Source organism: Myotis yumanensis, unplaced genomic scaffold (genome assembly GCF_028538775.1).
Source record: "Myotis yumanensis isolate MYYU_CA2020_CCGP unplaced genomic scaffold, mMyoYum1.0.hap1 SCAF_2, whole genome shotgun sequence".
Taxonomy (NCBI): domain Eukaryota; kingdom Metazoa; phylum Chordata; class Mammalia; order Chiroptera; family Vespertilionidae; genus Myotis; species Myotis yumanensis.
In genome coordinates this window covers 11,719,330-11,746,070 of record NW_027223753.1, presented here as the reverse complement: position 1 = coordinate 11,746,070, position 26,741 = coordinate 11,719,330, and the positions used below count along the sequence as shown (strand labels likewise).

General features: G+C 43.7%; 1 protein-coding gene across 3 annotated transcripts; it reads right to left on the bottom strand.

Annotated features, from left to right (window-relative positions):
• Positions 1–284: 284 nt before the first annotated feature.
• On the bottom strand, positions 285–25,498 carry OTUD3 (OTU deubiquitinase 3). 3 transcript variants are annotated; one of them, XM_070404234.1, is made up of 8 exons: positions 25,195–25,498; positions 18,575–18,723; positions 14,543–14,655; positions 10,526–10,648; positions 5,646–5,777; positions 5,063–5,159; positions 3,526–3,710; positions 2,338–2,606 (listed from the first exon to the last, which is right to left on the bottom strand). In XM_070404234.1, the coding sequence occupies exons 1-8, from the start codon at positions 25,407–25,409 to the stop codon at positions 2,433–2,435; spliced, it is 1,188 nt and encodes a 395-aa protein (XP_070260335.1). In that variant the 5' UTR covers positions 25,410–25,498; the 3' UTR covers positions 2,338–2,432. The 3 variants fall into 3 exon arrangements, with proteins under 3 accessions (XP_070260338.1, XP_070260335.1, XP_070260337.1); XM_070404236.1 differs by having other exon boundaries at positions 5,691–5,777; XM_070404237.1 differs by lacking the exon at positions 3,526–3,710 and having other exon boundaries at positions 285–2,606.
• Between the last annotated feature and the right edge of the window lie 1,243 nt (positions 25,499–26,741).

The window sequence follows — 26,741 nt, the reverse complement described above, 5'->3', positions numbered from 1 at the left end:
CAAGTCCCTGCGTCCAGCGGGAAGGGCATTTGCTCCCCACCACCTCGATCTTACAAATGCTGTGGTTGAACTGGAATATAAAAGTAGAAAGGCCAGTGCCACCAAGCTGAATAAACTGCAGATTTGTAGCCTCAATATTCTAATTTCTCCAGCTAATGGTAGTATTAGGGTTAAGTTTTATGGTCCTGCTAATTCAAGGGCATACCCTCCTATAGATATTCCCCCATCCTAACATCAGGTCAGGTGCCCCCACCCCCACTGCCCCGTCGCAGCAGCTGGTCACCCCACCCCCCCAATCGCCATGACTGCCGCTGGTCGCCTCCCTCTAGGGGGTAGGGGGCAGCTCCTGTGTGGAGTGTCTGGCCCCTGGTGGTCAGTGCACATCATAGTGACCGGTCATTCTGCCATTTGGTCAATTTGCGTATTAGGGTTTTATTATATAGGATAGATAATTTTTTAGCAGCTTCTAAAACTTTTAAAGACCAGTAGTGCCCAAGGCTACCTTCATTAACCAAGTAAATAAAGCAATTCCACCACTTCGGACAATGGGTCTCCCTTACGCTATTTTTGAGTCCTAATTCTGCTGAATTTGTGGCACACAATCTTGCCTGTTCTGAGACAATGTGGTCTCCCCCACTCTCGTAGTACACAACAGACAAAGAATGTCCATTCAGAGCAGCTCAGCTAGAGTGAGGACTCCGCCCAGAGGTGAAAGCCCTGACCTCACCTGTGGGGACAGTGAGGCCGCAGGGAACCGTCCCTCACGCGCACTGAGCTCTAGCGCTCACACTCAGGACTCCACAAGGTACAAGGGAAAAGACTGTGCAGCCTCTCAGCCTGCTAAGTACTACGATGTATTGTTCCAGGAAGATGCCCAAACCATAATGTTCTGGGAGCAATTCCTAGAGACAACTGATGCTCCAACCACAAAGAAAAAAAGCAAAAATTTAAAACATCATTAATCTGAAGAAAGCAAACCACCCTGACAGACAATTGGATGAATCCAGGGCCAGCCCAGGCGATATGCCTACACAGGTCAGTACTCTCTCATAGTCTGCTTGCCTCGGGCCTTTGAGATCTGAGGTGGGGAGGTAACAATTCACCTTTTGATTCAGCATACCTTATTTGTTGAAATATTAGGTCCCCCAAAGGCAAAGACTGTCCAAGACTGGCCACTTCTGACGTCAGTTTTAAAGCTCACATCCACCGAAGTCGGTTTTAGGAATGACGGCTCTCCACTGCTCAGATCTGTCTCGCTCAGAACCGCGGAGTCACCCAGAGTCCTCAGCCAAAGCACACCCTCTGCCCTGCTGGTCCCACCCAACTCCCTGACAGTCTGGATGGGCACTGGAGAGTTCTGCCAACGTCAGAATCCCAAAGGGTTTGTATAAAGAGAAATCAATGCAGCATTTTATGGGATTCCATTTTCACAAAACTAAAAAACTTAGCAACAGGCCAAGTTACCTTTTATTTTTCTGAAGGCAGCTAAGTCTAGAAAAGTGGGGAAGGAAACAGTTATTTACAATGTGAAGGTGAAAAACCTTAGATATTCTTCCAGCATTCTCTCCTACAAGTCAAATAACTCTTTAGACTCCTCCCAGGCAAACACTCAAGGGGCCCTCAATTTCTCCCTTTACAACTCTCCATACTGTCAGAATCCCAGAACTGTATTATCTTCCCATCTTTCAAAAACAAGTACCAAAAGCTCAACAACACTATCGATTTTGCAGCAAAGCCCAGGCTTAATTAACAGTCAGGCGCATGTATCGTATGGCTTGAGTGTAAAGGAACTAGCAGCACCTGCGTCCCATCTGAAATGACATCAGGTCGGGAAGGAGAAAGGCAGTTTACTCCCCCCGGACTGCAGGCCACACCCTCCCTCACATCACTTTGGGAGAACACTTCCTGAAGTATTTTCTGATTAAGTTGGATTAAAAGAAAAATAAACCTAAACACGTTCCTGAGTTGCAGATCATTTACAAACTATCCTCTATATTAACATATCTGTTTGAAAATGAAGGAGAATCAAAGGAAACTTGTCATTCTGCATTTCTAACAATTAATCTAAACCACTTCATGAACAATTTCAGTAAAACTCACCCCAAAGGTTAAGGGAAGATCCCAGGGAAGATCCCAGGGTCACAGAACGCTTTCGTTTTCAGAACAAATCAACCCATACCTAAAAGGCTTTCCCTGATCTACTCTCCACCCTAAAACTCAACCTTTTAATCACAGAACAGGAGTGGCTTCACTGAACTTTCATAAAATAAAACACATCACTAACAAAACGGAAAAAGAGGCGGCCTGAGGACACTAACTCCGAGGTGCGCTCCTGGGTGGTTCTGTGGGTGGTCCGAAGGCCCGCCTCCTGGGAAGCCGGGGCACAGCACGCCACTTCCACTCGCTTCTTACGACTCCCGCAGGCAGTGGCGTCAGATGTTGAGAGCAGCGAAGGTCTTCACCAAGGTGACCTGTTCGCTGGCCTCCGCTTCGCTCCTGCTGTCCCTGTGGCTGCTCCTGCTCTCTAGGGCTTTGAGACGGTGCCGCTCCTCCTGCCGCTTCTTCTTCTCTAAGCGCTGCTGCTCTCGGCGCTGCTTGTTTGTGACCTGAAAGAGAAGGTGCTGGGTGAGGCGTCTGCGGAAGAAGGTGAGGGGCTGACAGAGGCAAAGAACACAGCCACCTTTCAACAAGACAGAACAGAGAAAACCCACCTACCAGACCAAACATGATGTGGTTTCCATTACTGCTCAAATTTCCATTTAAATGTATAGCCCCTTGCTGAGCTAGCAAACACAATCAATCCCATTCTCCTCATAAACCAATTCAAAATGACCTAAAAAACATGAACCCTGGTCCAACAAGAGACAACCCACAAACAGGCCACAGGTCACCTTCCTCTGCAGTTTAATGCTCAGGTGACCCTAACTCACTCCACATTTTTGCCTCTGCCTGTAGCTTTTACCTCATGCTGCATTCTGAGCTCAGAACTTCTTGTGAAAGTCCTTAAAATGGTGTCATATATTACCTGTGGGCATGGGGGGAGGAAGATGTACAACTTCTTGACAATTTACCAAGAAGCCTTTAAATTTTTCAAATATCCATGCCCCCTAACCTGTCAAGCCCTCTTCTGGGACTCTAGCCAAGAAAGCAATGCAAAATACAGATTCATACAAATAAACTATGCAAGTGTTCACTGCAGATGACGGTATTTATAAAAATGGGATGTGACAGCGTGAATTCCCGTGGAAAGCAGCCATCCACACAGTGGCGTTAGGTGGGAAGGGCTGGATGTGTCCACAAAGTACAGTTCCAGCATGCACTTCCTTCATCATCACTGCGTAACCAAACAGGACAAACGAGATCTTCATTCCGTTTCCTGCTACACCTTTATGCACTCCCCATATTTCCTACAATTACTACTTTATAAATTGAAAGAAAATGACACATTAAAGTGAGCTCCACGTTCCCACCACTGCCACCAAATTACAGCAGCCCACCCTTTGCCCTTGCAACCCTCTTCCATACCTTTGGGAGGTGGTTTTTATTTGCTTTGTTTTCTTCACTAGGGCTGGCCTGCGCCTTAGTTTTTTCAGTCCTGCCTTCATTTAAGCCCTGATTTCCAAAGATTCTGGAGCCACTGCCACCCTCCTCCCATAAGGGACCACTCTGCGTCAGCACTCGGCCACTGGACTCGAGGTTCTCCTCTGCATCTTCCAAAGAAAGACATTTTATTAAAACTGAGAACCCAAGAGTTACACAACTTGATTCTTCTTAAATGACTCCAAGAGTACCTGGGTCCCTCGTTCACTGTCATTTGGAGAGCAAGTTTCCTAATATCAAGTCAATACAGCAGGGAACACAGGGGAAAATATTGGTAAAATTTGGAAGGTAAGTAACCTGCTGGCCAACCTTGCCATCAGCTTCCCACCAGCAGACTGTTTTGTTTCATTAGACAAACCACTTCTTAATATAAGTATTTAGGGGGAAATTTTTTATTTGCAGCCAAAAATAAAACAGGCTCTAAAGATGCGCCATACAGTAGAGGAGCCACTAACTACATGTGACCATTTAAGTTAAATTTAAAATTTAATTCTTCAGTCTCAGCCACATGTCAAATACACAACATATTAGACAGCACAGACACTGAACAGTGCTGTTTTAAAATCACAAAGACCGAGTTATCTATTGCTTTCTAAAAAGGCACAGCATATATATAAAGTGGATAATAAAATGCCCCATCACATAGAAAACTATGTCAGGAACAGTATCTGGCACATAATAAGTCTTGAAATCATTTTATTAAATATGTTTTTATTGATTTGAAAGGAAGGGAGAGGGAGAAAGAGATAGAAACATCAACGATGAGAAAGAATCATTGGTAGGCTGCCTCCTGCACACCCCACACTGGGATCGAGCCCACAATCTGAGCATGTGCTTGAGCTCCTGTTCATAGGTCGATGCTAAACCACTGAGCCACACTGGCCAGGCTGGAAATCATTTTAAATAAATGATTTGAGAAAACAGTTAAGACATCACATCTTTTTACTTTCCTCTGTGTCACAAAATTAAACTCAGTTCAAGTAAAAATAATTCTGAATTAGCACCAGATGACAGATGTTAGCAATATAAATATTTCCATTAGAAAAATAAGGTATTTTTCTCTCCGTTCAATTTTAATTATCATTTTGATTTTATGAAGGAATCTTATTTCTAAAAGGATAAAGTCTTCCCTGACACTTTCCATCCTACCATCCCTCTAAAACCGGGTTAGGTGGCCTTTTCACGCATTCCCCTAGCACCTTGTACCTGCAACTCCATTATGTATTACTGTGCCAGTTTTCTTATCTGTCTCCACCACCCTCATCCCCATCCCCACCCCGGACTACACTCTCCCAGATGCAGGACGAGAACCTAGTAAAGTGCTGAATGAGTGAGGGAAAGGACAAAATAATTACTACCTGTGACTTGATTCAACATCAATATTTGAGAAATCACCAATAATGATCAAAAACCACCAATACAATCATTTTTGAAAGCTTATAAATATCAATCATGGACTTACTATTTCTTTTCCCCTGGTTCATCTGAAGCATGGCAATTATTGCAGATTCAATATTATAATTTTCAGCTTCCAGGTTCTGGACTATCAAATTAAAATCCTATCCAAGAAACAAAGAAACACTTCAAGACTCTAGGAACACTTTCCTCTCTTTCTCTCTCTCTACTTCAATAACTTGGTAAACAAAATAATGTAATAATGAGGATTAAGACAAGGTTTCAAGACCTTTTCCATTTAGAAAATGTCAATTTTCAATAATGTTGGTCATGTGAAAAACCAATTAATATAAATTAATTCCCTTTTAAAATGCTTTTACTTGTACAAACATGAATCAGAAAAAAATAAATCCACATAACTTCCTTAGGATTTTGAGCAGTATTGGGTAAAGTCTAGCAAACAGGAGAGAAATGAATGAACAGCTCTCATTAAGTCGTATCACACCACCTCATCAAACTACAAATAGCATATGGACCTGTTTTGGCCCATCAGGTGTTGGCATGCTAATGGTGCTACAAAACTAGCAGGGGAACTAGACACAGCAACGCTTGCTTATAAATCAGGACCACTGCGTGACAGAAATACTAACTGAACAGCCAGTCGCATTGCAAACTTTCTGAACTGCATCTTCCACCTCATCTCGCAGGTCATCTTCAAAGTCGACTGCCTTTGTCTTGAACTTTTCTCTTTTATTTGATTCATCTTGATGAAGCATCTGAAACTATAAAAGGAATATTCAGAGTTATCACCATGCAACTCTTGCAAACTATGTTCAGAACCTTCAACACAGGAAAACACTCTAATATCAAAAACATTCACATATATAGGGGGGAAATTCCAGAAACAATCTTAAAAGCTATGATTAGGTTAAATTTCATCCAGATAGTGCCGGAAGCCAAATCCAGACAGCAGGGCTGAATCTGGAGTGGCTGAAGGGCATTTCCCCAAACCTGAAAAGGATGATTGCTTGGTGCCAGACAGCTAAGGGCATCTCAATCTACATATTATTGCCCCCTGTTGGCCAAACACCTGAACAGCCGAAGGCAGTTTCTCCAAAACCTGATAATCTGACAGTGGACTGTGTATATGGAAACTCTACCCTTTGATGTGTATATCTCTACCTTGCCTTAGGACAAACTGCGTTAATAAAAAGCAAGGGATCATGAGACCCGGAGAACTTAGTTCCTTTTAGCTAAGCTCCTCTGACCCCCAAATGCCTTTCAAAATTATGCTTCGTCTCTGGACTCTTTATTAAGTTACACAAAGCCCTTCTCCAGATTGCTGAACCCTTCTAGATGCTGGATCAAGAACCCCGGGAGACAGTTTGTCCAGTCTACAATAGAAGTATTAGAGAGAACGGCCCATGATGCGGTAGGAAGTGTTCAGTAAGAATGGCATTAGCGCTCCTTCGGTTTCCAGATGCCTACGTTTTGGCCATGGCTGCTGACTCAAATGGCACACATTTTTCTCAGCTGATTTCCAGAGGCCTGAGCCGAGCAACAGAAGTGATCCTCTGCCCCAGCACCTGCAGCAGGACAGCGCGTCTCGAAGAAACAGGCATACCTCTCTCAGCTGGCTCCCTAGGCCCTTTGTGAGCATCAGCAAGCTCTGAATTCCTGTCCCAGCTGGACAGTCACAGTGGCAGGCTCATCTAACCTCACGTGTACACCACCACACTCACGGGAGTCTGTCAATCCAAACTCTAACACCACAAAGAGCAGTCCCCTAGGATCCATGCAGCCTTTGCAGCCTATGCCTAAACCAGAAGAGCCAAAAGCATCCCTCTGCAGCTGCTCAATCCCTGCTCCTTCTGCTTGCTATTAATGCAGGAGACGGGAAAAGGGCAAGGACCTTTCTATTTTCTGCATGTGAAAGTGTAAGTGCCAGGTAGAGTGCTAATAAAAAGGAACTCATTATAAAAGTATATTCTAACAATTTGGCAATGTCTATCAGGAGTCTTTGAAATTTATCCAAAGAACTAATGTCAAGCACAGAAAGGACTTACATAAAAGTGCTCATCAAATTGCCAAACAGTGGTGAATAACTGACAACAAGCTAACAGTTTCATGGTGTGGGTGTGGCTAAATAACCACGGTAAGTCCACAGAATGATGCCTCAGGCCCACTCAAGTAAGGAACACACCACTACCATTATTATTTAACAATGTACAGGAGGCATTAGTCAATACAATTAGCCAAAAAAAAAAAAAAAAAAAGGAAGTATCAAATTAAAAAGGAAGAATAAAAGTTATCACTATTGGCAGATGATAATTCTATATCTAAAAGAAAAACTACTACAAATAAAAAGAATTCTGACAAATCATATATTTTATAAGAATCTAATGTCCAGAATATATAAAGAACTCTTACAACTCAACAACAACAAAAGTACAAATAACCCAATTAGAATATGGGCAAAGGACTTGACTTGGCATTTCTCCAAAGATCCAAATGGTCAAGAAGCATGTGGAAAGATGCTCAACATCATTTGCCATTAAGGAAATGCAAATCCAAACCACAGGTACCGCTTCACACCTGCAGGATGGCCATAATTTTAAAAAGAAAGAAAAAAAGTAAGTATTGGTGGAGATGTGCAAAAAGTGGAACCCTCAGAACAGTGCTAGGTTTCTGTGAGGCTTTCCAAGATGGCGGCATAGGTAAACACCGGAGTTTGCTGCCTCGAACAACCACTTCAAAAATACAACTGAAAGACGGAACGGACATCATCCAGAACCACAGGAAGGCTGGCTGAGTGAAAGTTCTACAACTAGGAGGAAAGAGAAAAGCACACCGTGACTCAGAGGAGGCACAGTGCTGAAGTGAAATACTAAGGTGCAGAGTGCATGCGGAGCGGGCTGGCGGCTGAGGGCGCGGTTGTCGTTTTCAATCGTGAGGGAGTCCCAGACTCATACAGGAGAAGCAGGACTGTCTGGCATCGGTCAGAACCCTAGGGCAGCTTCCTCTACGAGGGGCTTGCAGCGATTACCGGGACACTGAGAACCAGAGCCTCTGAGGGCAAGACTGAGAGCAGCCATAATTGCTAACCCCGCCTTGTTGATCCCGTGGGACCCGCCCAGCCCAAGCCCTGAAGGGAGGCTTTTGCTGGATAGCCTCAGGCAAAGGCTAGATTAGCACCTCCCTAGAGATCCAGGAGACAGGAAGCCCAGAGGTCAGAGTGGGACCATCCAGTTTGCAGCTCCGTGGAACCATAAAAGAAACACTCAGGGGGCAGACTCAGTGAGCACCAAAGCCCCATCAAAGCAAGTCTAGCCCCAGAGGGGTGTCTCCAGCACAGAAGTTCTCCCACTGCAGACACAGCTGATTCTCACAGCCAATTGGCCTGGAGGTCAATTCCTCCCAGTGATAACTACAACAATCAAGGCTTAACTACAACAAGACTGTGCACAAAGCCCACAAGGGGGTGTACCAAGAGTGTCTACCTCAGGTAATTGGGACACTGAGCACAGAAAGGCACTCTATTGACACAGCAAAGCATAAAAAATGCCGAGACATAGAAACAGGACACAAACGACAGAATTGGAGGAAAGCAAACTGTTGGATATAGAGTTCAAAACCACACTTTTAAGGTCTTTGAAGAACTGTCTAGAAGCCGCCGATAAATTTAATAAGGCCCTCGAAAAGACTGGTGAGACTGCCAATAAATGTAGTGAGATCTTCAAGAAGACTGGTGAGACCGCCGATAAATGTAGTGAGATCCTCAAGAAATCTAATGAGACCCTCGATGTTGTGATAAAGAACCAACTAGAAATTAAGCATACACTGACTGAAATAAAGAATATTATACAGACTCCCAACAGCAGACCAGAGGGTCGCAAGAATCAAGTCAAAGATTTGAAATACGAAGAAGCAAAAAACACCCAACCGGAAAAGCAAAATGAAAAAAGAATCCAAAAATACGAAGATAGTGTAAGGAGCCTCTGGGACAGCTTCAAGCGTACAAACATCAGAATTATAGGGGTGCCAGAAGATGAGAGAGAGAGCAAGATATTGAAAACCTATTTGAAGAAATAATGACAGAAAACTTCCCCTACCTGGTGAAAGAAATAGACTTCCAAGTCCAGGAAGCGCAGAGAACCCCAAACAAAAGGAATCCAAAGAGGACCACACCAAGACACATCATAATTAAAATGCCAAGAGCAAAAGATAAAGAGAGAATCCTAAAAGCAGCAAGAGAAAGAAACTCAGTTACCTACAAGGGAGTACCCATACGACTGTCAGCTGATTTCTCAACAGAAACTTTGCAGGCCAGAAAGGAGTGGCAAGAAATATTCAAAGTGATGAATACCAAGAACCTACAACCAAGACTACTTTATCCAGCAAAGCTATCATTCAGAAGTGAAGGCCAGATAAAGAGCTTCACAGATAAGAAAAAGCTAAAGGAGTTCATTACCACCAAACCAGTGTTATATGAAATGCTGAAAGGTATCCTTTAAGAAGAGGAAGAAGAAGAAAAAGATACAAATTATGAACAACAAATACACATCTATCAATAAGTGAATCTAAAAATCAAGTGAACAAATAATCTGATGAACAGTATGAACTGGTGATTGTAATAGAATCAGGGACATAGAAAGGGAGTGGACTGACTATTCTTGGGGGGGGGGGGGGGGGAAATGGTGTGGGGGTGAGGGAAGAGACTGGACAATAATCGTGCACCTATGGATGAGGACAGTGGGTGGGGAGTGAGGGCGGAGGGTGGGGTGGGAACTGGGTGGAGAGGAGTTATGGTGGGAAAAAAGAGTACTAATGTAATAATCTGAACAATAAAGATTTAATTAAAATTAAAAAAAAAAAGAACAGTGCTAGTGGGAATGTAAACTAGTGCAGCCACTGTGGAAAATGGGTGGCAGTTCCTCACAGAGTTAACAGAATTATCTATCTTATGACCAGCGAGTCCACTCCTAGTATAAACCCAAAAGATTAAAAACAAGCACTCAAACAACTTTATACATAGATATTCATAGCAGAGTAGTGTTAATCTCTTCCGGTCCGCCCCCCCACACCCCCCTCACCCCTGAGATCTGTCGTTCTGTTCCATGTATCCATGCCTGTGGACCTATTTTGCTTGTCAGTTTATTTTGTTCATTAGATTCCACATATAAGTGAGATCATGTGATACTTGTCTTTCTCCAACTGGCTTATTTCGCTTAGCATAATCATCTCCAGGTCCAGAAGCATGGATTAATTTTAAAACCAAAAGTAATTTAAAATGTTTATATAAACTCTATCCATGGAATCAGAACTATCAGCTACTAGGGAAAGCAAAAGAATGGCAGGTAATTTTATCTGTCACTCTAACCTGAGCTAAAAAAGTAAAAACAAATCAACCCCACACAGATTCTTAAAGGCAATTTTCCATAAAAACATCACTGGTTTTTAGCTCCAGGCACCCAGCCCTCAACCTGGTTCCTTCTGAGCTGAGAATACAGAACACGGAGGCCTCACTCACATCGGTCTGGAGATGAGCAGGAGCTTCCGAGTTGTCATTGATCCTCCGAACGCTGTCATAGTGTTCACCGTATCGATATGCAATGTGTAACTCCCGCACGCTGCTTTTATCTGTACCTCGAATCTGGAAGCAAAAGAAAGAAGATGCCAGTGAGGATTTGGTCGGTGTCAACTCATGGAGAGAAATGCTACCTAGGAAGCCCAGTCTACAGGCTTGATGTGAAATGACTTGGGAATAAGACTGGGTATGCCCAGAGCAACTTCTGACTTATCTTTCTCCCGACCATGCATGCATGCTTCAATGTGCTTAGTATGGAACTATATGGAAATAAATCCACATGGAAACACACATTCAACAACCAGGGAAGATTCACAGTGAAGTTAAACTGGCTAAAGTTTCAGGGCATCAGTGCCTCTCCAGACGCACAGGCCCCTTGCAAGAGGGAAGGCCTACGGGCACAGCAAATCTGCTGGGCTTAAAGTGCACACAATTTGGAGGCTCTCTTTGAGAAAAAACATACAAGATTACAAATAGAGAAATGCCACAGCCCTTCCCAGGATCTAGAAAGGAGGCCATAACAATGAGGGGCCTTCCACTTATGCTTCATTACTTCACAATAAACGTGCCCCTGTCGTTCCAACAAAAATAGCATTTTCCATTACCCACATGCTGAGAAACACAAACAACTCAAATCTCCCACTTACATCAAGTTCAAAACAGTATTATTTAAAGTCAAGTGTACAGCCCTGGAGGCACTACTCACAAGATATTCTATGTGAACAGCACCCCTGGGCCACTCCCCAGCAAGAACAGTACTCCCCAGAGTCATGTCATAAGGTTCAGCCTGGGTGTACCCACCAAACACTCCCCCTGACAGAAACTCTAAAGTGATTCTGAATCTGTTGTTTAGAAAGCCCCAGTAACCACCTCCTTGTTAAAACTCTAAAATGTTAGCACTTCCTTCTTGTTTTTTTCCTGAAAGTCAGGCACTACTGCTCATTTTAACACTAGTTGTGGTCTAACAGCACAGCAAGAACCATGGAACAACCAGGAACCACAAGTGACCAGAAGCTAGAACCGTGAAGTTTTCTCCAGGTAAACCATTTAGGTCTCAAAGTACAGACGGTCTGCTTTTCACACGTAAGAAACAGAGACAGCATCATTTATCTCCCAGGGAGAGTACTGGGAAAGGAAACTCGATATTAGAATATCTGAATGACATAATCCTAAAGTACTTACATATTTAAGTAATACTACTACATATGCATTATGAATAGGAAAAAAAATAGGAAGAATGGTCACCAAATAGTTGGCTGCAATTTTCATGAGTAGGGAGATTACAGAGGACTTTCACTTTCTACATCACACCTATCTATACTGTTCACAGAAGCATAGATTCCATGTGTAACCAGGAAAGAAATGTAGGGTTCATATCTCCATTGTTGTATGAGCCTACCCATTTCAATGCAAGAGTTCTTACCCATGACAGTAGCAATCAAAACAATTTCAATTCTTGAATTTCATAAGATGCTTCATTGGGGTGAAGGGATATGGGCGGCGGGGGAGAGAGCCAGTGGATAGTTCCGTTATACAACAAATACATTTATTTTAAAAACATATACGTTCAATGTTTAGCAATCCATGAAAGAAAACTCTACAGAAATGTATTTTTAAACATTCTAACTCTGCAGAATTATCTTCCACAACTTAGATAATTAAGAAACTAATATAAAGTTATCGATGGAGAAAAAGCAGGCTATGGTTACCGAGTTGGCACGGAGTACTTTCCTGCAAGAGTGGGTCACTATGCTGTATATTCAAATTATTTTGATGACTTACTTCTGCTGAACAGTAATAATTTAATGACAAAACACTGGGACAATGAAGAAGGTAACTCTTGGCTCACAGACCATCCTCAGAGAACACCTCACTAAAAACATATCTCTCCCTGGTGTCCGTACATCCGACAACACTGCCCCAAAGGACACACACACACACACACATCATTTCCCTCCCAGTAAAATTCCTCACCAACCCATGGAATATGTCATTTATTTTGCTTTAATTTTATTAAAAGGACATTATGCCAGACACAAAGGCTATATACAGCCATTTAGATAACATTCTGGAAAAGCAAAACTGTAAGAGACCAATCAGATTAGTGGTTACTGGGGTTGGGGATATGGGGAGGGGACTAGTGACTCAAAAGGGCATGAGGAAACTTTTGGGGGTAATGGAACTATTCTATGTGTTGTCAGTGGTGATGGTTACATGACTATTTTGTAAAAAAAAAAAAAAAGTATGCCTAAGAAGGGTTAATTTTGCTCTATGTAAATTATATCTCTATAAACTCCACTTTATTTTTAATGAGCAAAGACTATGAATAAACAACTTACAAAGGAAAATATATGCTGGTGGTCTATGAAAAAGTGAGAAAAAAGGCCAGTTGCCTTTATAATAATATATAGAGATACATAAGTGTATGTGTACATATGGACATGTCTGTATGTGTGTAGATATGTTTAAAAGGTATATAAAACACTGTGATACATATCCTTCCATATGAATATTTTTATAGCTAAGAGTACATGTGAATGACAGGGATACACACTAAAATGTTAACAGTAATAATCTCTAGGGAATGTTACTCTGGCTGATTTTTATTTGCCTTTGTTAGTTTTTCTGAATTTTCAAATTTTTCTACATTTAGTATGTTTTACCTAATTAAAAAAAGAAGTTTGACCCAGAGGAGCAATGGAGAGGGAGGATTGATAGAAATCACACACCCAGTCTGCAGGAGGAGAGCTACAAAGTACAGAAAGCACTCTGAACAAAAGGAGGAAGAGCAAGGGGGTGGCCTGTATATACTTTCTCCTCAACCTCTGACCTTCCAAACAAAATGTTTGGTCTGAGGGTTGGGAGGCCAGGCTAATTTAGGATACCAAAGGTAAAGAAAGTTGAATGGACAGCTAGTTCACTCAGTGGCTCCACAATGTGTTCTGCCATCCCACAGCACAAACTGAACATTTACTGGACGATCTCATCTGCTGTAGAAAACCACTGGGACCAAAGATACAGCTGAGCAGACCAGAGAGAAATGGAGCTTGACATCCTAGGCCAGTGGTCGGCAAACTGCGGCCCCTTGAGTGTGGCTCTTCCACAAAATACCACGTGTGGGCGCACATGTACAGTGCAATTGAAACTTCGTGGCCACACTCAAGGGGCCAAAGAGCTGCATGTGGCTCGTGAGCCGCAGTTTGCCAGCCACTGTCCTAGGCTATGAAAAAAATTTTGTTGTTCAGAACATCCTTTTTAGCAATGGTTAATATAGTACATTTGGTCTCTGGGTCCCTCCACCTAAAAAACACAAACATACCTGAGGGATTAGGCATACTTTAAAACTAAATTTGTATGTACTAGTCTTTTAAAATCTCGCTTAGATATTTTACAAAATTATAGACAGTATTTCCACATTAGGCTCTCTGCCCCAAACTACCCAGTTAACTGACTGTTGAATAATGTTTCTGGCATTTAAAGGTTTCTGAATTATACTCCAGACTCCATGTGAACTTGGCACAGGGTAATCCCAAGCCACCAAACGCTTCTGGTCTTTGGTTAGGCTCACAATCCAAGTTACCCTGTTCAATAGCACAGGTCATGCCTCATCGTCTTAGGACATCCCAAAAGCTAAGTTATAATGAAGAGCTTCAGATAAACTCTTGTTTTGTTTTTGTTAATCCTCACCCAAGGATATTTTTTCCATTGAGTTTTAGAGAAAGAAGAAGAGAGGGAGGGAGGAGGACGAAGAGAGAGAGAAAAAAACAATGATGTGAGAGAGACACATAGATTGGTTGCCTCCCACATGCGCCCCAACCGGGGCCAGGGATTGAACCTGCAACCCAGGTACAAGCCCTTCACTGGGAATTGAACCCACGACCTTTCAGTGTGTGGGCTGACCCACTAACCACTTTAGCAAAACTGGCCAGGGCCAGATAAACTCTTGAATAGGTGACCTACCTGCCACAAAGGGGCATTAAGTTGATGAATCACCACATTCAATTGATGATTTCTTGCAAAGGCTACAATTGCATCATTGCCAGCAAATGTACCAGGCTTTGCCAAACTGGCCACTGCATGGAAATAGGAGAGAGAAAAACATGAAGTCTTCATAATGGAAAAATCCAAACGCAAATATGCTTTAGTACTTAGTTCCAAATAATGAGAAACAAGGGTAGACATCTAAAAAGTCTATTCACATTGTCAGAGTCTAGGAACTCAGATGTTTGAGCATATGCACAGTGCTACTCACAAGGGCACCAACCATTCTAAAGAAAGGATTCGTTTACTTACTCTTTCAACAACTATTTGCTGAATGTTTCCTATAAGCCTCACTCTATAAAAGACCTGGGAAATGTAACAATAAGCAGTGATTATAACAGTTTGCATTAATGAATTCATATTATGTGTCAAGCACTGTGCTACTCCTGATGGATTATCACTTTTACTAGTAATCCTCCAAACAATCCTCTGGCAGCATTATCATGCACACCATCTTAGAGATGAGGCACAGAGTAAGGTCACAATACCAGGCATCCTGACTCCAAGATCCTGGCTTTTGGCGACTCCATTACACAGCCTGTCAATTTGCCCTTGAGAAGTTTATAACCAATGAGGGCAAGCAAGAAAACAGGCGCTACTGAAGCATGTAACTGCTATAGGAAAGGATGTGTGGTAAAGAATCTGGCCTTGCCCAAAGAAAGGTCTGACCTTTATCCCTGGCTCCTGAGAGATAACCTCTAAACCAGCGATTCTCAACCTGTGGGTCGCGACCCCTTTGGGGGTCAAATGACCCTTTCACAGGGGTCGCCTAAGACCATCGGAAAACACATATATAATTACATATTGTTTTTGTGATTAATCACTATGCTTTAATTATGTTCAATTTGTAACAATGAAATTGGGGGTCACCACAACATGAGGAACTGTATTAAAGGGTCGCGGCATTAGGAAGGTTGAGAACCACTGCTCTAAACCCTTCAAATTTCCCAATTGATAGGAATGTCTTTGTTATTCACAGTGGGCTCCTCAGCCACACCTGACAGTTTAAGTTAATGAGGTGACTCTGACCATGCGATGTCAGCCAGATCTGGAAACTGGGGAGCTAGGCAATCAATCAAACCCACACCATGAAACACCAATAAAAACTCTGGACACCAAAGTTCTGGTGAGCTTCGTGGCTGACAATACTCTATTACACATGGATGCCAGGAGGAGGATGCATCCTGAGGACAAGAAAAGCTTTGTGTTTGGAACCTTCCCACTCTGCCCTTTGGCTAATTTTGACCTATAACCTTGTCATATAATAAACTATACCTGCGAGTATAAGAGCCTGCAGTGAGTTCCGTGAGTCCTTGTAGCAAATCATTGAGCCTGAGAGCGGTTCAGGAAACCCCAAACTTAATTGGTGTCAGAAATGAGGGAAGTCTTGGGAAAGACTGTGCCCTAAAATCTTTCAGCTTGGCTAACTCCAGGTCTGGGAGCGTAAGCCAGTTTGGTAGTGGGGAGGGGGTGGTAAGGTGTATCAGATAAGCTTCTTGACTTAGACAACTAAGCTAATTCCCAAATGACAGGAGATAGAAGAGAAATCATGTTCCAAGCAGAGGAGAGATGAGTGGGGTAGATTCATGAGTCTGTGGACTATACAGTTTTGCAGAAATTTAGAATGCTAAGGCGGCAGGGTGGGAGGTGAGAATAGAGAAATAAGAAAATCACAGATAGCAACGGGCTCAAGAGTTTGGCCTTTATCCTGACTGAGGTCAATGGGGAGCAGCCAATGGGTTGTAGATAGCGGAAAGATTTATTTTTAGGTCACTACTCCAGCTGCAAAAAAACCCCCAAACTGAATGGGTCAAGTAGCAATGAGACAAGTTAAAAAAGTATTGAAGAAATCTAGGCTAATGACCTAGAGGCCTGATTTTACAAGATGGTAGCAGTGAGAGAAAAGATACCAAGGTAGATGTAACAAGACTTAATGAATGACTGGGTACGAGGAGGGAGGGCGAGGAGCATTAAGAATATTGAGGATTGTGACCTGGATATTTGTACAATTGGAGAAAACATGTTGCTGCTTCTCCAAAGCCAGTCTAAAGGAAAAGAATAATCCGAAAAGATACAGCCAGATGCAGGGTAACCATGTCCTGAAAAGTTTAGCGAGCCATTCATTTATTCATTCAACAAACATCTTAGGAGTGCCTACCATTACCAGGTTGGGGAAGAGACACAGTCCCTGCCCTCAAGAATCTCAGTGAAACAAGGTAGACAGATGTTAAAACGCGTAACTACGATACGAGGGATAATGTAATAAGCCCAGTCTTCCCCTGGCACACAAACATAACGTGCAGACATCTAGGTTTCTTTCCACTTCTGCCAGGGCAGTCAGAGCCGCTCCTCGCTTTGAAGCTCAAATTCTTTATGAAGTACCAACCAGCAATCAGGAACACACAGTGACATTTCAAGAAAACAACTGCCCATTGTACATCTAAAGTGACTACCACACTGGACACAAGTCCCTTACCCGGTCACACCTCCAAATCAACCACTTCATTCAAGATGTTCAGAGTGGAATTTCAAGTCACAAACTAAAAACTCACTTCATCAAAAATATTTTAATTGGACCAATGACACAATTCATTTTATTGAGCTAAACTACAAAACATGCCCCGTATACCCGCATTTAATTTGTAAACTGCTGACCATCTGGTAAACTGTACCTATGTGCTAGACAAAAAGTGATCAGAGAGAGGGACCATTAACTCAGTGAATACTATCAACCACTCAGTGGGAGTTTTGTTGCTGTGCCTAGTGAATGAGTTCTTCCCTTCTGAGCTATGAATCACTGATAGCTCCACCCCCCACCCCCGCCAATGACTTCCTCCTATGGCCCTCTACCTAGCATTCCCCAGACAGAATCTTCAGAATCACTTTTGCCTCCCCCCTCTCCACCCGCAATGAGTCCTGTCAATTATACTACCGGCTGTATCTTGGTCTGGACCCTGCTCATCATCCCCAGCAGCTGCCTTGGTGGAGACCCTTTTACTCTTTCATCCGGCCAACGCGGAGAGCTCCTAGCTCATCTCCCTTCTCAGACTCTCTCCCCGTTCTTTCTTGACATGGTTCCCAGAGTTAGCACTCTAACACACGGGGAATATTCTCTCTCTTTCCTGATAAGAGACAGATAAGACTGAACTCTGTGATAAAAATGTTATTGTAAAACATAAATATATCAGCACCTAGCACAGAACATCCTCAGTAAATAATTGTCAAATTAAAGTTTAAAAGTTCATATGTACTTTCTCACTAGATTTGTGCCTATAAGGAACTAATTAAAATCACTAAATAATTTGCCTCAAAGAAAACAGGTTGTGTTTGGGGTTTGGATGAGAAATTAAAATGACTTTATTAATTTTTCTGGTTAAAAAGTAATACAGGATCAATCCGAAATATCTATAGAAGATACTTTAAAATATGCACAGACCCATCATCCCCAGATGACAAACAGTTAAGAACTTATTTTAATTATATCATTCAATCTTCATCAAAAAAGCCTATAATAGGTGCTATTATTATCTCCCCTTTACAGAAGTTTAAAGGGAGTAAAAAATAAGTGGAGCCAAGAATAAACAATCATAAAATGTTAGTATCTTCCTAGAATTTTTCTAGTATGCTTCTCTGTGTGTATACCTTTTAAAAATAGGACCAATCTATTTTACAGCCTGCTTCCCCTGCCACCCCAATTGAATAAGAAGTCATGAACAGCTTTTCAAGTCAATAAACATTAATCACCATTGTTATTAAGGGCATACTCATCTAAACCTATTGAATCCCAACTGCCTAGCATGTTGCCTATTACAGAGCAGACAAATAATATTTGTTAAATACATGCCATAGTTTATGTAACCAAATCCCTGGCTGGGAGGGTGGGGGATGTTGATGGATTTAGTTACCCAATGTATTATTCCTGGAGGATCCAGTGTCCCACGGGGAACCTACCATGCTTCTCAAAGGGAATGTCATCTTCTACAAAGGGTTCAAAATCTTCCCGCTGCTTGATCATGTAGTCTACGGTCTCTTGTCGGTGCTGGAGATGATTTCGTGAGTGTCCCTCCAACTGATCACCAAGAGCTCTGAACAGGCAATTACTATCAAAACAAAAATGTTGGTCACAACCTTTTAAAAATTAATTCGGTTCATCGAAAACAACAATGCTTCATGCCAGGCCATCCATAGAAATCCTCCACACAGAGACAAGAGAAAGCCTTAATCTGACACTCCACGATTCTTCCCAGATACTGAGGGAAAGCACTAGGGCACATGTCCAACTACATTACCTCCATAAGAGGCACAAACAAGAACTCTATTCCCTAGTTACCAGCTGGCCGACTCAGGAAAGTCATTAAACATCCCGGGCCTCAGCTGCTTCAACAAGTGAGGCTGGTGACACACTAACCACCTGAAGACAGGGTCCAGACACTACAGGCCATTTCTCAAGGGCTCTGATTCCCAAATGCTCTTCCAAAATGATAAAGCGTATCTACTGCCTCTTTCCTGAAACAAGTTTCACTACAGCTGCCCAGCTGACTAGTCATTCACCTAACAGAGAGTCCCCAAAAGGTAGTAATTTGTCAAACTCCCAACACAAACAACTGGACTCAGCATCCTGTCTAAGTCTGAAGAACACAGTGGAGAAACCATGAAAGGTACTTGGCCAATGAATGCATAGGCATACTATACCATGACACTTCCCTCTTCCTGGGCTCACTTCTACCCAGGGAGCTGCAATGCTCCTGTTAGTCCTGCTAAATGGAAACTTTAAACACAATTTTCACTTCGGTTTGTCTCTAAAATTAAAATGCTGGCAATAAACTTTAAGACTTAGCATTACTTTCAAACCCCTCAAAGGCTCCTAAAATTCCAAACTATATCACAAACACAGAGCCCAGATACTCAGAGACAAACACAATCTGGTATCCTTAAAACTAAGGAAATAAAAAATTCTAAAGCCAAACAGTTGCCCAGTTTCACACCAAACTGTTTCCTCTTCCAAATGAAAACCCATGACACTCTAATTCCAAAATATAAGCTTACCACTTCCAGAAGGACTTTCAGACGCAAATGCATACGAGAAAGGAGTTTTTGTTTTCAATTCAGAAAAATGAACTTTCAATAGAAAGTTATACAAAGGCAGGCATCTCTTCAAAAGTATAAGGATTCATACTATTTTTTTTTTTTGCAAGGGGGGGAGGAAATATTTAAAGATGACAGATTCTATAAACTGGAAACCAAGAAGCTTTGCATCAATCTGAGGCAAGATTCTAGAAAGGACTGGAATACAGCAGTTGTATACTAGATGAGGTGTCTTGTTACTGAAATCTAACAATGGCAGTCTTTGTTCAACCATGGGGGAGGGGGAAGTAGGCTAATGAATAAAGCGTTCTCAATTTTAAGCTTTTCTCTCAAACTTTTCTTAAACCTTTAGGTCTATTCTTTAATCTAGCTTAAAAGGTGTCACTTAGGTCAAAATTGTGTATTTAGTTCTTTTATATTTAATATATCAAAATGCATAATGTTTTACAAAAGTAACATGCTTTCTAAGTACTTTTAGTAACATGGGCACATTTTCTCCATATAAGCCAAAAAAGTAGGTATAAAACTACATTGCATGAGCTCAAATGTGTTCATCTGCACACTACACACAAATGTATGCTAAGAAAATTAAACATCTCTTACAAAGTGCCAGGCACTGCTGAAAACACTTTACAGGTATTAAAAGTGCTTAGTCTTCACAACGCTGAGCTAGGTACTATCCCCCTAGGGCAGTGGTTCTCAACCTTCCTAATGCCGCGACCCTTTAATACAGTTCCTCATGTTGTGGTGACCCCCAACCATAAAATTATTTTCGTTGCTACTTCATAACTGTAATTTTGCTACTGTTATGAATCGTAATGTAAATATCTGATATGCAGGATGTATTTTCATTGTTACAAATTGAACATAATTAAAGCACAGTGATTAATCACAAAAACAATATGTAATTATATATGTGTTTTCCAATGGTCTTAGGCGACCCCTGTGAAAGGGTCGTTCGACCCCCAAAGGGGTCGAGACCCACAGGTTGAGAACCGCTGCCCTAGGGTAACCCGCTCAAGGTCACATAACTGGTATGTAGTGAATCAGAATTCAAACCCAGCCACCAAAATGTCAGCTGTAGTTACCCCTAGGTAATAGAATTAGAAATAAATGTTAAATTATATATTATTTTAATATACTTTTCTATATTTACCAAACTTTCCTGAAAACAGTGAAACTTTCCTTTCACTCAAACAGTCAAAATGAAAAATCAAGATAGACAAATCACTTCCTTTCCTGACAGCTACAAGGTGAGGACACAGGAAATGTGAACAATCACTACAGGCAACTGAGTTCCCTTAGGGCAGTGAGGGCGAACCTTTTGAGCTCGGCGTGTCAGCATTTTGAAAAACCCTAACTGAACTCTGGTGCTGTGCCACATATAGAAATTTTTTGATATTTGCAACCATAGCAAAACAAAGACTTATATTTTTGATATTTATTTTATATATTTAAATGCCATTTAACAAAGAAAAATCAACCAAAAAAAATGAGTTCGCGTGTCACCTCTGACACGCATGTCATAGGTTCGCCATCACTGCCTTAGGGAGCCCGCAGAGAGAGCACGCTGAGAACAAAGTGTCCTTGCTCAAAGGACCTCTCGGAAGATCCCACCGTTTCCTGAGTCCACACCCTCACCCACACACCACAGCAGGGCTTCTAAACCCTACACTATTGACATTTGGGGATAATTCTTTGTTGTGGGGGCTGTCCTGTTAACTGCAGAATGTTTACTAGGAGTATCCTTGGCCTCTACCAACCAGTAGCACCACCACCATCACCTTCCTCCCTGCCAGTTGTGACAAACAAAAATGTCTCCAGACATTGCCAAACGTTCGCCCGGGGACCAAAATCATCCCCACTTAAGAACGACTGTGCTACAGGGATATATACGTGTGTGTATATATATAAAGGTCTTGTATTTGAGATCACAAAACAACCAAGTACACAAAGTAGTAAGGGTTTTTAAGGGCTTGATAATTTAGCATGGGCCACTATTGTCAGACAGACATAAAAAAAATTAATGGGCTCCTAGGCTGCAGTAATACTAGCCCATGTGCAGAAAAAGGAGGGGGACAGGTTCCAGTCTTTGAGATCAGCTAGAATATTGGGTACCATTCTAGTTACTGCATTTTAAGAGACATGTTCAGATAAAATGATGTGGTTTTAAAATGCATAAGAAGAAGAACATACACAATGACTAATGTTTAGGCCAAAGAAGGCTAGACTCTAATCAATACGTGGCTTTTAATTATGACTGCATGAAAGAATCACCTGTGGACCTTTTCAAAAATCGTCAGTAACCAGGCTGCACTGCCCGAGATTCTGGTGTTGCTGATCTAGGGGAGAGCCCAGACACTTATTTTTTCCAAAGTTCCCCAGGTGATTCTATTGTGCCACCAGGGCTGACAACCGCTGTGCCCGAAACAAAAGCTGAGGCTGCTGCACCGGCGATGCAGGTAACTAATAGACAGGCAAGATGGCGTGCAAATGCCCTTCCAGCACCAAGATCCTACAGTTCTAAAAACAAAATAAAAAATAAAACAACCTGTTTTGGGACAGAGATAAATGGCTTAAATTAGTGATTCTTCAATGTTTTCATTTTAGAACACTACTAGTTATGTAATTTAGGCTACATTTAGTAAGATGTAACTGGATATAGCTCAGAGAGATGCTAATGTTGTTTGTACTGCCTAATCCAATTAGAGGTTCTTTTCACCCCATAGCCAATGATGTTTTTCAGGACAACATCAAAGTTAAAATGTCTCTTGTTTTGAAATTGAATCCAATTTATGTGGGTCCACCTTCCAACAACATAACAAATCTGAAGGTGGCCCATGATGCATTACAAAACCCCATAAATAGCTCCCTAATTAATCTCTGCTAAACTGACTAAACTAACGGAAACATTAGACGCGGAGGATACCAGCTAATTTATCCCCAAGGACCTGGAGGTTCCAGAGTGCCTCAATACCACACCATCAACAATGAACATGCCTCCAGAGCAAGATGCTCTCTCAGGCTACTCAATTTTGTAATCAGACCGAAATGGAAAGACGGAAGAGTGAAGACTGTCAACCATTTCTTATGTTACCAAAACTTTATTATATTTCACCAAAGAGTACTCAATAAATGTTGGCAAAAGAATATGCTGACATCTGCCAGCCCGTCACATACAAAGGGAACACCATCCACTGCAGGGATAAAACCTATCACATTCCCCAAACGCACAATTCTAATGAGGGGAGTCCACCTCATGTACCCACGGGAAGAATCTGTTAGCCTCGTGGAGCCCACAGAAGAGGAATTATCGTTTTACCTAACACTGTCCAAAGAATAAAGACCATGGAGGTGAAAACAAACATTCCAGTCAAGTTGACCTCTGGCCTCTGCACCTCATGGGCCCTGACTTCTACCCTTGTATCCAACACTCCTGCCATCCTAAACAACTTGTCGATCGCTGGTGCCTTTACAGTTATTACTCCTCAGCCTGGAAAGTTCTCTTGGCATGTTCCTATTGATCCTTCATGACCGGTCTGTACGTGACCTCCTCTGAGAGGCATCTAGCAGAGCACAGGATTCAATGAGAATTTCTGAATGAAGCCTCCCTGACCACTTCAGGGAGTGTTAGCCACTTCCTTCTCAAGAGTGCCACGATAATCAATCACTATTAAGAATACATCAAACTTTATCTTAATTATTTACATAATCCATTCTCATAGTGTGGCCCAGTTTAAGGGTGTGGGGAAAAGTACCTCCGAGACCCTTTCAGGGATTCCGTGAGTTCAAAACCAAGATGCTATTTATCTTTTTCACTCTCAGTCTCTCCCAGGTGTACAGTGGAGTTTTCCAGAGGCTATCTGATCAATGAGGTTATCACTCTGACGGCCAATGGAATGTTTGCGTATTCTTGGCTTAAAATCTTCTTTTACTTTCACATATAGTAAGTATTGTTAGCTGTAACCACAGAAACAAAAGCTCTCTGGAGTCCCCGGTAATTTTTAAGAGTGCAAAGGTTCTAAGGCCAAAATGTTCGAGACCCGCTATTATGTTTCTCTCTTATGAGGCTATGAACTCCACTATCTCAGTCATCAATGTGTTCCCAGCTCCTTGCTTAACCGATGTTTGCTGAACTAATTGAAGTATTTCCTCTCTGGTGGTTGGTGGTGAGGGGGAGATAGCACCCCCAAAGTTTCCCATAGCATCAGGAAACTCCTTCAAGATTTTACAACTCCCTGTGGTGTGATTTCTAAGCAACCTTCTGTTGAGCATTGCCGTTTCCTTGGCACCCTAACATTGAGAATACCATGCCCAGTAGAGCAAACACAAGCAATCCAATCATTTGCAAGGAGGAGCCCCACCCCAATCCCCCTGTAAAGTATTCAACTGGTACTTGGCTGTATATAGCAGTGCCTTTTTGCTTGTGAGTTTGATTAAAATATGTAAGGCCCTGAATTGTTTAAAAAACAACAATAACAAAAACAAAAACAACTTTATATCTGACCAAAATCAAGATACTAGGTGAAAAGCAAGACCCAGCAAAGCAAGTCTTTAGCTGTAGTGACTCCACTAAGGAAATGCCCCTTTGAGAGGCCCCGCTGAGGGTCTCGCTGGCCTCCACCACTACTGCTATTATTCATTCATTCGTTCACCCAAAATGCACTGAATGCCTATGTCCTGGGCACTGCACTAGGTGGTGGTGAACACAATGTAATCAAACGAAACCCAATTAGCCTGAAGCACTGAGAACACTAGGAAACACGGGGAAGGGAAATCGGAGCCAGTTCATCAACAGGATCCATTATAACCGTCCTCCGCCCTCTCCCTGCCTACCCTTTTCCTTCTCCCACTCATGCTCCTGCTTCCACACCCCCTTTCCTGAGCCGTGTTTCCTTCTTCTCCCTTCCTACCCATTTATTTAGCCCGGGTCCCCTAAAAAGGCTGGACCTAGACTCCAGTTCGATCCCCAAGGAAGCTTCGCTTGCAGGGAAGAAACTGAAGCCCGTGGGAGAATTAGAGAAGTTGGCTTCAGCGACAACGGGCGCTCACAGACCTAATTTCCCAAACGGGGGAGGTGAGGGCTCAGTGCTGCACCAGGGACCACGCCTCCACGCGTCCGACAGTCGGTGAGCCCGCTCTCCGGGCGACTGCTCGCTCCCATCCCTGCAGGAACCAGCTTAAATGTCACCTTTCGGAGGCCTTCCCGGGCACCGACCGACAGGAGACCTGCCCCGGTATTCGATCTGGACCGCCTGCCAGCCTCCCCACGGCCTCCGCCACGAGCGGGGGGGTTGGGATTACCGCAGGTCTCCGGGGAGCTGCCTCGCCGCCTCGCCCGCCGCGGGACCCCCTGCCCCGGGGAGCGGCCGGCTCGCGGCCGGCGCCCGGGCCGCCCGAAGGAGTGGGTGGACGAGAGCGGGCGACGGTCGCCAAGCCCGGGGCGTCCCCCGGCGCCGCCTCCCGCGCTCCCGGGCCCGCCTCACCCGTCCCCCGGCACCTCCCGCAGCTTCAGCCCCAGGGCCTGCAGCTGGTTGGCGAAGCTCACGAACTCCTCCTCGCCGCCGCCGCCGGACTCCGGCCGGTTCCGCCGCTCCTTGGCCAGGGCCCGGCGCGCCGCCCGCTCGTCCCGCTTGCGCTCGGCCTCGGCTTTCCGGCTGCCGCTGCCCGGCCGGCTCTTGGCCGCCTGCTTTCGGGACATGGCCTCGGCCCCGCGGCCCGCAGCGGCGGGAGGAACAGCCGCAGGACCGCGGGGCGGCAGCTCAGGTGCACGGAAAGGGACGCGAAGCGGACGACGCGGCCGCCGCGGCTGCGCCGACACCCGGCATCCAGGTCACGTGGCAGGGCCCCGCCCCCTCCGCGCAGGTGGAGGGTCGGCGCCATAGAGAGCTCCCCCTGGGAGGGCTAGAGAGGCGCCCATCCTTGTTTGCTCCGCGCTTCCCCCTAGCGGCGGGTGGTCTTCCAAGTCAGGAGCCAGTGAGTCCAGAGAACAAATGAAAAAGTCAAGTCGAGAGAAAGGGTAGATGAAGGGAGAGTGAGAGGTGAGAATAGCGGCAAAAGTGAGGAAAGAATGGACACGAACACTTTTAACTCTAGCTGTGAGCCTGCAGTTGGGGTAGGCGTTTTCACATGACTCATTCTTGTTTAACTGTCCCAAATTACAGGAAACTGAATCTGAGAGGTTAGCTATGTTCAAGATCACACAGCTCAGATGCAGAGCTTTTCCCTGGTTCCAAAGCCATTCGCTTTGTTGATTTAACCTGCCCTTCTTGACCTCTACTGTCTCTCATAATTCAAGGGAGAGGTACTCTTCATTCCAGCATAGGTTTGCCCGGACTGGGTAAGGGTCTTCCTGGGACACAGGAGTTGCCGTTTTAAAACCGGGACAGTCCCCGGCATACCAGAACAGTTGGTCATCCTGTTCCTCACCCACCTACTCTGGAAGCCAACTCCATCAGCAATCCCCTCTGCTCCCTTATCTCCGCTCCTCTTTAGCAATAGCTCCCACTTCTTCAGTTTCAATTAACATCTGTATTTATCTTTGACTAAAGGCCCGGTGCATGAAATTTGTGCACTTGGTGGGGGGAGGGGTCCCTCAGCCTGGCCTGCGCCCTCTCACAGTCCGGGAGCCCTGGGGGGATGTCTGACTGACAGCTTAGTGGGCCTAAGCAGCCAGTCAGACAGCCTTAGCATTGCCACGGAGGTGGGAGAGGCTCCCACCACTGCAGTTGTGCTCACCAGCTGTGAGCGGGCTTCTGGCTGAGCAGTGCTCTCCCCCTGTGGGAGCACACTGACCACCAGGGGGCAGCTCTTGCATTGAGTGTCTGCCCCCTGGTGGTCAGTGCGCATCTTAGTGACCAGTCATTCCACCATTCGGTCATTTGCAGATTTGCCTTTTATTATATAGGATGTGTAAAGAACTCTCATTTCAGGCCTGTGCTGGTGCCAGATGTAACACTGAAGCAAGGAGACATAGCAGCTGCCCTCAGGAAGCCCAGATTCTAGTGCAGTGGTTCTCAATTTTCCTAATGCT

What these genes read in the sequence shown, in the direction of transcription:
- OTUD3 (XM_070404234.1), bottom strand. Translation starts at nt 25,409, where the DNA reads ATGTCCCGAAAGCAGGCGGCCAAGAGCCGGCCGGGCAGCGGCAGCCGG. An exon ending in CGGGAGGTGCCGGGGGACGG is followed by an intron (nt 18,724 to 25,194) that starts GTGAGGCGGGCC and finishes TTGTTTTGATAG; the next exon opens with TAATTGCCTGTTCAGAGCTC. An exon ending in CATTCCCTTTGAGAAGCATG is followed by an intron (nt 14,656 to 18,574) that starts GTAGGTTCCCCG and finishes ATTTCCATGCAG; the next exon opens with TGGCCAGTTTGGCAAAGCCT.